The following is an 11,853-nucleotide window of genomic DNA, read 5'->3' on the forward strand; positions in this document are numbered from 1 at the left end:
GGGCCCTACAAACAGCGCAGCCCCGCTCCCTCCGGGCCCTACAAACACCCAGAGCTGCAGGTGACCAAACAGACGCGCATGGGGACCATACGCTGTCACTGCAGTGCCCGTGCCTGTGCAGGAAAGCCTCAAGCTACCACATTTCAGTCTGTGAAAGAAGAGACCTTTCATTCAGAGCCTGACCTGACTCTAGAGCAGTCTGCTGGACAAATTGTGTCTGACCCAAAACATAAATGCAATACATATCTTTATTAATTGTTTGGGGAAAGTTTTGGAAGCATTTTTGCAGAAAAGTTCCATGATCAGTTCTAGCCAGCATGGAAAATTTTATGCCGGTCTTGAAATGTAGACCTTCAAGCAGAAACTGCAACTGTGGGGAGCAACAGAAACCTTTACTGCAAGCTGTCATACCAGCCCTGCTGGAGTGACTACAGCCACATGGTATCACATAAACATCTGTAGATCTGGTAACTACAGTTAAATAGGAACTTAAGGGTGTGCAACATTTCATTTCTCTTCTTAGAAGAGTCCAGATGGGCCCGGATTCATGTCCCCTACCTTTAGGTACCCCAGGTAAGATGATGAATTAGGGCCAATAGCCAAACCACTTTTCTAAGCAGCATCCCTCATTTTTAGCACCTATCTGTAGAACTGTTTCACTGGAGGTGGAAGGCTGTGCTAGAATCTCAGTTTTTTTCATTAATTTCTCCAGGCTCTTTATAAGTGTACAGAGGGTGGGCATAAACTACTTTTTACTCATATTTTGGAGGAGAGACAGGAACCTCCTGCTTAATTTGCTTATGATCCAATCTGTCCTCCAGTCTGCTGAGTATAAGGAACACAAGAAAAATAGTCACTAAGAAGTTTCTCTTATCTCCATAAGGCTCATGAAACGGTTCGTGGCTTATGGGACATGGAGATAAGTAGCATATACAAACCACGTGAGATGTCTGCATTTACGTATTTAAATGTTTTTGCATGCATTACCAATACACTCCACCCAAAGAGCATATGAAAGCCCAAGCATGCTTGCCATGCAGAATACAATATAGTAAGTGTTTTAAGTTTTGTTGCATCGACCATTCTGCTAAATAAAGCTATCCAAGCTGGTGGTGGTTACAACACTGCCACCAGCAGAAAGTGTGGACGACTATTTCCATTTTATAAATGAGTGAAATTAAACCACAGATTCAACTCTTAGTCAAAATAACACATAATTCCTATGTCACCTGTCAGGAGTCCTAGCCCTTTGCTTCCCAGTGCAGAGACTTTTCTCTAAAGGAAATACAGACCTTACAGGCACAGAATTCGGTAAAACAAACCAACAAATCCAAAACCCAGCTGACTTCCACAGATTCTCCCTACAGGCATGACGGTAATACATTAAAATCAGTGAGATTAAAATCATGGACAACTTTTTCCCCTTTTCTACACCAAACAATTGAGGCGGCATGTGTTGAATATTCATTGCTAGCAGTTGCAGACTTTTGCAGAAAGCAGCAGCAGCATAATAAGCCTACGCATGGTAGAACAGTTAGAATTACAATCAGACATTGTTTTTTAAAAGTAACCCATTAAAATAATACCCTACGTCTTGGCAGAAATGAAAAGCACACGATGTACACCTTTGAGTCGCTGAAGTTTTATGCTTCTTTGTTATTAATTACTCCAGCAGGTTTTTTCCTTAAAAACGATAGATGGTATTTAATATTCTGTTACCCTGGGGCTGCAGTTCTCGGCTCGTGTATCTGCACGCAGCACCTTGCTCATGACTGGGAAATGTGAGGCAAAGATAATGTGTATGCACAGCTTCGTTGCTTAGCAAGTACAGTTTCATTTTCTGTAGAGACAAATTAGCACTATATATTTTAACATCTCTAGCCTACAAGTCATCGTCACAAAAGATGTTTCAGAAACATTATAGCCGTGGAAGACTTTGCAGAGCCTGTCAGTACACTATTCAAAGAGTTATTGAATGCATGAATTTGGGAGTTTGTTGGGAGTTTGAGGGGGAGGTGACTGCATCTCTTTCAGATAATAACGGGATCTGAAAGGTTTCTTGGCTGCGATAAATTAGCATTTTCAGCTCTGAGTGTGGTCTCCCAGAAACAGTTCATAGCTGAAGCCATACACGTTTTTCTGTTCCTACATCCAATGGATAATAAAACATGGAAAATTACTGCAGGCTTTTATCTCAGAAATGAAATGAACAGAAATACCACCCCTATTAGAGATTTGCTTACACTGCTGTTATCGCAGCAGCCTAAGCAACATTCAACTGTCCAACTTTTCTCAGCAACTGCTCATCTGGGTTCTCAGAATTGCTACCACCACCAACTGCAGTGCCCAGTGGATAATGGGAGCTGTAAATAAGGTGCAGACGCTCAGCTCCTCAAACAAGAAAGCCATCCATCACCACACAAAAAACTGAATAGGATCACCCCAGAAGTGGTTATCTTACTTCTTGGCCCAGGAGTCCCCCTCTTGCAGGCCATCTGGTAGTAGTACTCAGTAATAAAAAACTATTCAATAGTTTTAAATGAATAGTCAGTTTTACCCCATCTGCAAGCATATGATCAGTGGGTGAAACTCAGCTCCTGAATAGATTTTGGAACACTGGTAAACTCAAGGTACAGTGCACTGCCCCACATCACAGCAGCAATGTTTCTTGCTCCAGGACGGAGTCCCAGCAGGGACTGCTTCCATCAGCCTCATGAGAGCCGGCTTCTAGTGTAGGTCTGCAACACATTGTTAAACAGCTCCAGTCTTTGTTACCTAAGGACATAATTCAAGTGTAGTTATGCGTTGTCTACACCAGAGAGCAGTACCTTTAGTGGCAGAGAAACTCATTTTGGGGAAGTGGGAGTATTTGCACCACGAAAGAAAACCCACTCTGATACACAACCACTCTTCACAGCCCTAGCTGGAAGACCAAGTTGTATCCATGTACTTTGCCAAATTGTATCCATGGTAAGAAGTCTACAGATGGAATAACCATCACACACCTAAGCAAAATTATCTTAGCTGAGTGGCAGCTTGGATTTATTTTTAATTTTTTTCTTTTTTTAAATCTTGCTAAAAACCTTTGTTTTAAAATAAGACAGAGTTTATGGAAGTATTTTTCAGGATTTTACTGCAAACCAATGGGTCTGGTCACAAAAAAATATGATACATATAACCAGGTTAATTATATTACATTACAATGACGGTATACATTACAAGTAAGTCTGTAAGTTTAAATATACATCTAGAGTTACAACTGAATGTACAGATCTTTTTTACAATACATACAATCAGGAATGAAAATCCCTCAAACCCCAAGACCATAAATAATGCCCATTTTACAGATGATATATTTTAAACTAAAAGACAGAAAAAAAATAAATAAAAAAAAAAAAATAAAAGAAACCAACAGCTTTGACCGACTGCAGCTGGGGCATTTTGGTCCATAAAAACCCTTTCTAAAAATAGAAATCTTTTTTTCATAGCAGCAATGCTTTCTTCAAGCATTTGGATACAAGTAATTGTGAGCTCATTTCAATAATTTTAGTTGACAGTATAGATTTACAAAAGAAATTTCAAAATTACACTTAATTTATCTTCCAAATATGGAAGAAACAAACAATGCCCCACATTGTGGTATCCTGCAAGTGTCACACTGATGCTTTAAACTAAGTCCATCTGTAGTACGCAGACCACACGCATACCATTTGTTCACATAGTAAACCCACATAAATGAACTGAGAAACACACTCTGCAACAGGGAAAGCTTTGGAGCTCACAAGATCTCATCAGAAAAAAAGGCACATTTCATAAAATCCTTATCACGTTCAGATAGATCTTCAGGCAAGGCTTTTCGAGCACGATTACAAAACAGCTTGTTCTTACTCCTACGATCTGCCGTAGCAGTCTATGGCAGCAGTCACTCTGTTTTTTCTTTCCCAAGGAGACAGCACCACTTTGGGGGAAGAACAAATGGAAATGAAAAGCCTGTAAAGCTCATTTAGAGAGTGATGTGCTCTTCAAAAAAGCTTCCAGCAAACAGTGTTGTTGAAATTAAGGCTGCAAAGCTGCCATGGTGGAAATGTGCAAATTCTCTTTCAAGGTGACTGGTCAACTGGCAGTTCCACCAGAAGGCCAAACAAAAAATAAAAATAATGGTAGTTATTATTATTAAAAAAAGAATTAAAGAAAAACGTTCACAAGAAAGAGTCCACAGGTGGGGCATAAGAGAAGCCCAGAAAAGCCTCAGCAGCTTCTTTGACGCTGGCGGTGATGAGGATGCTGTCTGGGGACTGGCCAATGGAGTTGGGGACTGGCTCATCTGTAAACTCCGGATCAAAGTGTCGCAGGTCACTGGGGCCGCTCTGTGGAAAGGGCAGAAGAGGAATTTAGACCCAAATATTTTGTGAGTGGGCAGTTCAATTCAATATGGAGACAAGCACCCTTGTGTGGACACTCACAGTGTTATCACCTCAGGCCCACTGTTTAGCAGCTTTTGACAGTTTTAGTTTGACCTTTATTTTGTATCCTGTTGCACACTGTCTCACTAAAAAAAAGATGATTCAATTTACTATGGCTACACTCACACTAAGCTCATGCAGCAGAAGCTAAATGCAAACATGCCACTCTGCCTCACCGCAGTTTGCAGGGGAGGACCTTGATCTCCTAGTTATTAAATGTAGTTTATAAAATGCTCAGGAAACAATGGGGAACAACCTCCACAACCTGATCCCTCACTTTCCATGTTAGTATCTGACAAGCCAAATGTAACTCTGCCTTAGGGAAGCTCATTGCTCTCTGTACCTTAACTTCCCCTTGGTAAAATGGGGAGGCTGGGGATTATTTTAAAATTGCCATGCAAATGAAGCATGTGAGACAACAAAAAAAACCAGCTAAATTTAAATGGATTATCAGCAAAAAGTCAATTACCACTTATTTTTAACTTTGTTTGGACAGAGAGGGGAAGGAAAGTTGCACTCCCCAAACACAGCCATCTGGCCACTTGCCCCTGGCTCCTGGGCAGCCCACAAAGACAAGGGGTAAAAAGACACTCTCCATGCACTCTATAATTAGAAGTGATACGTACCACATTTGGGTTAAAAGGGGGTGTAATCTTCTTATTAATGAGATCATCCCAGTTAATTGGGGAGAAGAAGATGTGATTCTTAATCTCCATCTGTTAAGAGAGAGAAAAATAGATTAATTCAGACCCAAGCTAATGTAAACAGAATGGCCCAGTCATCGTCCCGCACTCCATGTGGGCACTGGCCAGTTTGCACTTACAAAGTCCTCCTTGGCACCAAGTCTCTTTGTCCTGTCCTTCTGCAAGAGGCCTTCCAGGAGATGTCTAGCCGAGTTGGTAATATTTGGCTTCAGCTGCAAGGGTTTGTTCAAGATATTGTCGTACATTTCTGCGGTGTTCCTGCTGTAGAAGGGTGGCTGTGGGAAGCAGAAAAGAAGTTAATGAGGCTGACAGGCAGGCATGGGGTTTCTTGTGGGGAAAGGTCGAGTTAGCTAGTTTGATCTGTCATGAAGGATTCGTTGCTTACCAAGCCATAAAGCATCTCATACAGGACTGCTCCAAGGCACCACCAGTCCACAGTCCGGTCATAGGGCTGCTTATGGAGAACTTCAGGAGCAAGATACTGTGTAAGAGAAGGGAGAGATCCATGTGAGCTACAAGGATCTTTACATCAGGAAAGCCTCCCCATTCTTAAATGAAAGCAGCTTACTGAATCCCAGCAATAGCTAAGCTAAAGGAAAGCTACAAGACTTTTACAAACAGGCAGATGGTTTGAGAGCTGCTCTCTCCTGCTCAGCAAGCTCCACGTGTCCTACATGCCCTCACTGGCAGCCCTGTATTAGAAGGCCCTACTCATCTAACCAGATGTACATACACGTGGGACAAGTCAGTTTTCACTGATGAGAACAGCTCTTGCTGTTGCTCTGAGAGTGGGGGCTGAGGGCTGGCTGTACCTCTGGTGTGCCGCAGAAGGTGGAAGTCGTGCCATTGTGCTCTATGTTTTCTTTGCAGAGTCCAAAGTCAGTCAAGACAATGTGCCCCTGTGAATCAAGCAGGATGTTCTCTGGCTTCAAGTCCCTGTAGGAGGAGAAGAAAGAAGAGAAATGTTAGTTTGAGGAGGTGCAGTGAAAATATTTTGGGTGCAGATGTTTACAGAGGTTTACTAAGCCACCACAAAATATTAAAAGCAATCCCAAGCACCTACTGAGCTGAACTTTTCAATGCTTATTCAACAAAGCACATATTTCTTCTGTACAACAAACTGAACAAGGCTGCTCACCGATAAACGATGTTCAGGGAGTGCAGATAGCCCAGTGCACTGGCAATTTCAGCAGCATAAAATCGGGCTCTCGGCTCCAGGAAGCAACGCTCCCTCTGGAGATGGTAGAACAACTACAGGAGACAGAGAGAACAAAGTTGTGTAAATGGCGCCAAAGCCTGTTAACAATGCACTTAATTAGACTCAATATATATAGCAAGGGAGAACAATAGCAGGAAATGGCCTAACGATCCTTCGGTAGTTCAAAACTTGGCAGGCAGAAGCATTCAATCTAGTAACTTCTCCCCCATGACTTTTCCCCTGCAACTCTTTTTGTATTTAAAAGGAAGGGTGAAAATATCTACCCTACCACCATGCACATGATAGGAAATAATATTAAATTTTCTTACTGCTTACCTCTCCACCATTGATGTAGTCCAGGACAAAATACAATTTATCTGCAGTTTGGAAGGAAAAGTGAAGCCCGACCAGGAAGGGGTGTTTCACATTTTTCAGCAAGACGTTGCGTTCTGACATAATGTGCTTCTCCTGAAACACCAGAAATCATTAATGTTTAGTACACTTGCTTAGTAGTTGCAGTAAAAATGTATTTGATGGACATTGGAATGGCATCGTGAAAGGTAGCTTACCTCTTTCTTCTTCAGGATTGCTTTTTTCTGCAGGACTTTAACAGCATAGAACTGCTCTTCTGCCTTATGCCGTGCAAGGAGGACCTGAAAGTGCATAAAATTCCAGAACTGAGCAATACTGAAATACAGAACAACTCGTAAACACAGCAAGCAACAAGCCTTTACGTTAACTGCTGAGCACTGCTACATCCCTCTGGTTCAGTGTGCAAGCCCTTTGCTGGAAATGCCTAACACTGTTACCATGCTGGCAGATTAATCTAGCCCAAAGATATGATGTCTAGTTTCTTTCCCTTCCAAAAGCAAAGTAAATCTATTCTTCACAGCTCTAGTGAACCGAATTCCCTGGCTCTTTTATGACTCATTTGAATGCAGCATCCCTGCTCCCACTCCCTCTCCCTGCACTGGGCAGCAGGACGTGCTCAGGTTTAAGTGACCACCATTAACCAAAGGCAGTACAAACCCCACTCTCCAGTATTTCACAGAAGAGCTCAAGAGTAAATAAATTAAAAAAAAAAAAAAAAAGTTAAGTTTACCTTCCCAAAACTGCCTTTTCCAATCACTTTTAAGAAATGGAAGTCTGATGGTTTGGCATGTGGGTTGGATGATGGGCCAAGATTGATCTGCTGTGAAGGACTGGGCTAGAAAAATGAACAGAAACCACATTCACTAAAACAGTTCAGCAGTGAGAGTCTCAACAATTTCTCTTTTTAAAAAATGTAATTAAAGTGACCTTGAAAATAAAGATTAACACTCTTCTTGCCACTAAAACTTGATTTTTAACAGATATCTTAATTTAATAGGCACTGCCTAAGAGGAGTCTAACAACCATAGCTTACTTAGAAGTTCTTGTTGAAGTCTTAGACTAATTCCAGAATGAAATAACAACTAATAACACTTTTTAAGAATTTCTTCTTCATGTTTGAAACAAAAAAGTTTCAGTCCAACCCGATTACTCTTTCTTGTTTACATTAGTGTGCTATGAGCTGAACTAGCACAGTATTCATGATGCTAATTTTGCTACACTTCTATTAGTGGCAGAACTGATGTTCTAAAAACGTCACACTTGAGTAAAATCTACTTACCGGAGGAGAAGGATTAGCATTCATAAGTTCAGGCTCTTGAGGCTGAGAGATTTTCAAGATAGACTGAACTTCAGGGCTGCAAGGATAAGAGCACGCATTATTAGGAGAGTCGCCAGGAGCAGCAGGCAGATCTTTCCACCAGAGGGCAAGCGTGTATCGCGGAAGAGAAGCTCTGGTTGAGCCTGCTACAGAAGGCAACCAAAACAATCCATTCGATTTAAGGAGTAAAATTTTTCTAGAGACAGTAAGTTTCATCATACAAAGAAAATTATTTATACGCTAAGTACTGCACAAAATAGGGACGGGTCCCTAGAAATCTTCTCCGACTTATTTGTCCCAAACCGAGCTCACAGAGATCGTTGAGAAGTGAGTAACACCTCAACAAGACAAATTAACTCTTCCGTAACAGTCATGCCGGAGGCATTACAGTAAACAAGCATTATTTTTAAACTAGATCTCGCAATATGTAGTGGTATTTGTGACTGAAATCCCCCCAAAAATTCTGATACTTACTGCTTGCATGCATAGGAGTTGGTGGCTATCTTCTGAATGAAGTCGTTTAGTCCCATTCTTCTCTGCTTCATAAAAGCTATAATGTAAAAGGAAAAGAGAAACAAAATCGTTAAGCCAGAAAAAATCACAGAGAGAAAAACCACAGCCCCTTGAATATCTTCAAAGAAGCCCCCACGCCGCTCACCGATGAGGATGGCCACCATCCCTCTCATCTTCGAGTAGGTCAAGGTAGAACCAGACGCCTCAGCTGCTTTCACGGTCATTTTGAAGCGAGAGGGGGATAAACAGTAAGCGCACCACCAGCTCCCAGCACCGCACTGACTTGGCGGAGCACCCGACGGCGTTTAAGTGGCGGCGGTGATGGGCGGGACCGGGGCGGGGCGGCGACGATCGCCCCCCCTCGACGTCCTTTGGGGGGCGGCCACTGGTCGCCTCGGAGGACGTCGAGGGTGGGAGGGGAAGGCAATCGTCGCTGCCTTTACCACCGCCCTACCTTGGGCGCAGCCCTCAGGGGAGCCCCCCCCCCCCCCCCAGTACCCGCCGTAGCACCTTGCCTCAGGATCCCTAGCATCCACAGGCAAACGCATCAAATCCCTTTTTTTTTTCCTTGACAGCAAACTCCCGAACCCCGGCTCTCTCTCCCTCTTTCCTTTTATTTTTTAATCCGGCCCTACTTATTTTACGGTTATATAAAGTTGAAATCTGGCTCTATCTTTAGGACGACCACCTCTTCCGAAATTGTGGGTGTCCCCCCCACCGCCCCGCAGCCCGCGTCCGCTCACGGTCCCGCCGCACCGGCTGAGCGGCGATAAGGAACGCTGACGTTTCCCTGAAGGAGCCGCAGTGACTCAGAAGAACAAAATTTCCTGCCCGGTTTTCAATAAAACAAACAAATGTCCCTTCTGTGCACTGCCCTGATCCTGGCTGGGACATAACTAAAAGGAAAATAAAATTAAAAAACCAAAATGCCAAAAAGGGAAACAAAGGGGTGAAAATAATCTGTTCCCTGAACTTGAAGGAGAGAGCAGAAATCTGCTTCTAGAAAAGGTAGGGAGATGACCGAGGGCTGGACAAGTGCAGTAACGGAGGGGGGGAAGAAAAAGGGAAACAACTCTGCTCTGCAGATTTGGTTTTTACTGTACACGGTCATTTGGGAACACCGTATACCTGCGATTTAATGGCTCAGTCGCTTCCTTGCGGGCGCGCCGGGGGCACATCAGGAGCGCTGGTGCATGCACAAAGCCCAGGGTGAAACGATGCAGCCGGGGCCCTCCTGCCGGGGAGCGCGGGAAGGCACGGCGGGCTCCCGTCAGGCTCCCCCTCCGGGCGCATCCCCGCTCCCAGCCCTGGCACGGGTCAGGCGCGTCCGGCGGGTGCCGAGCTCCTGCGCCCTACCGGCGGCTGGAACTTTCCACCCGACGGGGTGTTATTCATGCGCGTGTTTCGCCTCGCTGTCTGAACGAAGGGCGCTGGGCTGCGGCCAGCGGCTCCAGCTGCAACCTGCCCCCATCCTCCCCCCGCCCGAAGACCGTCTTTTTACTCTTTATTTTCTTTCTCCATACCCGCTGCTGCTGCCTCCCCCCACAACCACTGCCGGCCGCTGGGCGGCATCCCTTGGCAGCTGCCTGTACCTCCGCCTCGGGGGGGATGGCAACCACCGCAGCACAGCAGCCGTCACAGGCAGCAGCTCGCCCTGAACAGCAAGACGGATGACCCGGAGAAGAGAGAGACCCCTGTGAATTTGGCACAGGTCTTTAAAAAAGTGCTGGAAAGGCCTTATAGGGAAAGAGCAAAGAGGGATGATTGCCGGCTCCGCTCCGAGCCTCCGGTGTCCTTCCCGGAGCAAGGGGCCCTTCCCGCCGTGCCGGTGCGGGAAGTGGAAGGGAGCCGGCGCCAGGGAAGGAAGCGGCGACGGGAGAAGCAAGGAAATGGGGACCGCAGCTGGCAGGGATCTAGGTTCTCCCACTTGTTGCTTTCCTGACTCTGTTGCACACAGAAATTGCCACTCTCATTAATGTAAATTAAGAGGAAAAAAAAAAAAATTCCCCCAATAAAATGTGGGATTCAAAATTATCCTTAAAAAACCAGGCTTGATAGATTGGAAGAGACACAGTTTTTTCTGCCCCTTTGTACTGTTTTCAGAGTGCTGCAGTTAAAAACCACTCGAGGTCCACTGTTTGGAGGGTCACCGGAATCCCCGTCCCCTGCCCGCTGCCCCCTGGCATCTCCAGGCTACACGACGACGGCCCCCCGGCACGCTCCTGCCAGCGTGCAGAGGCACAGAGGCGAGTGGCTCCCAGCCCCCGGGCAGTCTCCAGCACAACCCACCCGCTGTTCTGCCCAGCTTGCTGGGCTGACACCCACTGCCCTCCTCCCCGCTCAGCCGCGGCCCCCCACCCGGCCCGCAAGCGCCCCCGCTCCAGACGGCTACACCAGCGCCCTCGCCCCCGCTCCGCGTCGGTCTTCTTGCAAGGGCTCTGCTGCTCTCGCCAAGTCACCTGGCCTCTGTTCGTGCCAAGAGCTGCCTCAGCTGTACCCCACACGCACCCGCCTGTATTCCCCGGTGCACCGCTGAGCGGGGACCCCGCTGCTGGAAAGGTTCTTTTCCCCGCGGAGAACAGTTCTCCTGCCAGGGCGGAACGGTGAACCCACCTTTCAGCGATGACTTCTCCTCTTTGCCCCTCATCTTGCTGCCTGCCGGGACCCCGGGCGCGGCGCGGCGGTGCGGAGGCTGTGGCTGGGCTCCCGCTCCCGGCCGCTGCTGCAATCCCGAATAACTCCCCTTCCTGGCCGGGCGGCCCGCAGGCAGGAGGGAGGCGGCGAGGGCGGCGAGGCCGGCCGGCGCTCCCGCTGACCCCTTTATGGACGCAATATCGAGGGCGGCTGACATGCGGGAGCGTTATAAAGTTCAGCACGGGCCGCCCCGCACACTCTGCCCCGTTGCAACATCACCCTCAAAATTACTGTAATCAGCGCGCACACAAACACGCACGGGCGGAGCGGGGCGGGGGGGCCGCTCCGGCCCTCCCTGACCTGCCGGCCGCGGCCAGCCCTGCCCCACGGAAGCTTGCGCTGCCCACGCTCCCCCCGGCAGGGCGCGGTGCGAGCGGCCGCGCACCCACGGCGCTGGTCCTGCGCCCCCTTCCCTCCGGGACGGGCGGAGGCGGGGTGGGGGCTGCTGCTGCTGCTGCCCGCGGGGGGCGCGGGGCTGCTGCCCCCGACCGGGCTTCCCCGCCGGCCGGATAGCGCCGGGGCGGCACCGGCGCCCCGCTCCGACCTGGCACCCTGCGCCTTCCGCCGGCAGCGCCCCGGCGGCGCCCCCCG

The 11,853-nt window shown here is 47.2% G+C and overlaps 1 protein-coding gene across 4 annotated transcripts in view; it reads right to left on the reverse strand.

Annotated features, from left to right (window-relative positions):
- Nucleotides 1-3,116: 3,116 nt before the first annotated feature.
- Nucleotides 3,117-11,853, reverse strand: part of SGK1 (serum/glucocorticoid regulated kinase 1) — an 81,649-nt gene continuing 72,912 nt past the window's right edge. For 2 of the 4 annotated variants that reach the window (XM_042016646.1, XM_042016645.1), the window contains exons 4-14: nucleotides 8,530-8,605; nucleotides 8,017-8,092; nucleotides 7,468-7,572; nucleotides 6,935-7,018; nucleotides 6,702-6,833; nucleotides 6,306-6,418; nucleotides 5,980-6,103; nucleotides 5,553-5,648; nucleotides 5,287-5,442; nucleotides 5,090-5,179; nucleotides 3,117-4,367 (exon numbers count right to left, since the gene is read on the reverse strand). In XM_042016646.1, coding sequence (XP_041872580.1) covers nucleotides 4,200-4,367; nucleotides 5,090-5,179; nucleotides 5,287-5,442; nucleotides 5,553-5,648; nucleotides 5,980-6,103; nucleotides 6,306-6,418; nucleotides 6,702-6,833; nucleotides 6,935-7,018; nucleotides 7,468-7,572; nucleotides 8,017-8,092; nucleotides 8,530-8,605 — 1,220 coding nt within the window. In that variant the 3' untranslated portion in view covers nucleotides 3,117-4,199. Of the gene's footprint in view, nucleotides 4,368-5,089; nucleotides 5,180-5,286; nucleotides 5,443-5,552; nucleotides 5,649-5,979; nucleotides 6,104-6,305; nucleotides 6,419-6,701; nucleotides 6,834-6,934; nucleotides 7,019-7,467; nucleotides 7,573-8,016; nucleotides 8,093-8,529; nucleotides 8,606-8,713; nucleotides 10,026-11,181; nucleotides 11,549-11,853 lie in introns of those variants that run through there. The other 2 variants (XM_042016647.1, XM_042016648.1) reach the window with 2 other exon arrangements.

The sequence above is a fragment of the Corvus kubaryi genome, unplaced genomic scaffold (assembly GCF_017639235.1).
Source record: "Corvus kubaryi isolate FWS band 111438036 unplaced genomic scaffold, C.kubaryi_AGA036_p1.0 split3-73, whole genome shotgun sequence".
Taxonomy (NCBI): domain Eukaryota; kingdom Metazoa; phylum Chordata; class Aves; order Passeriformes; family Corvidae; genus Corvus; species Corvus kubaryi.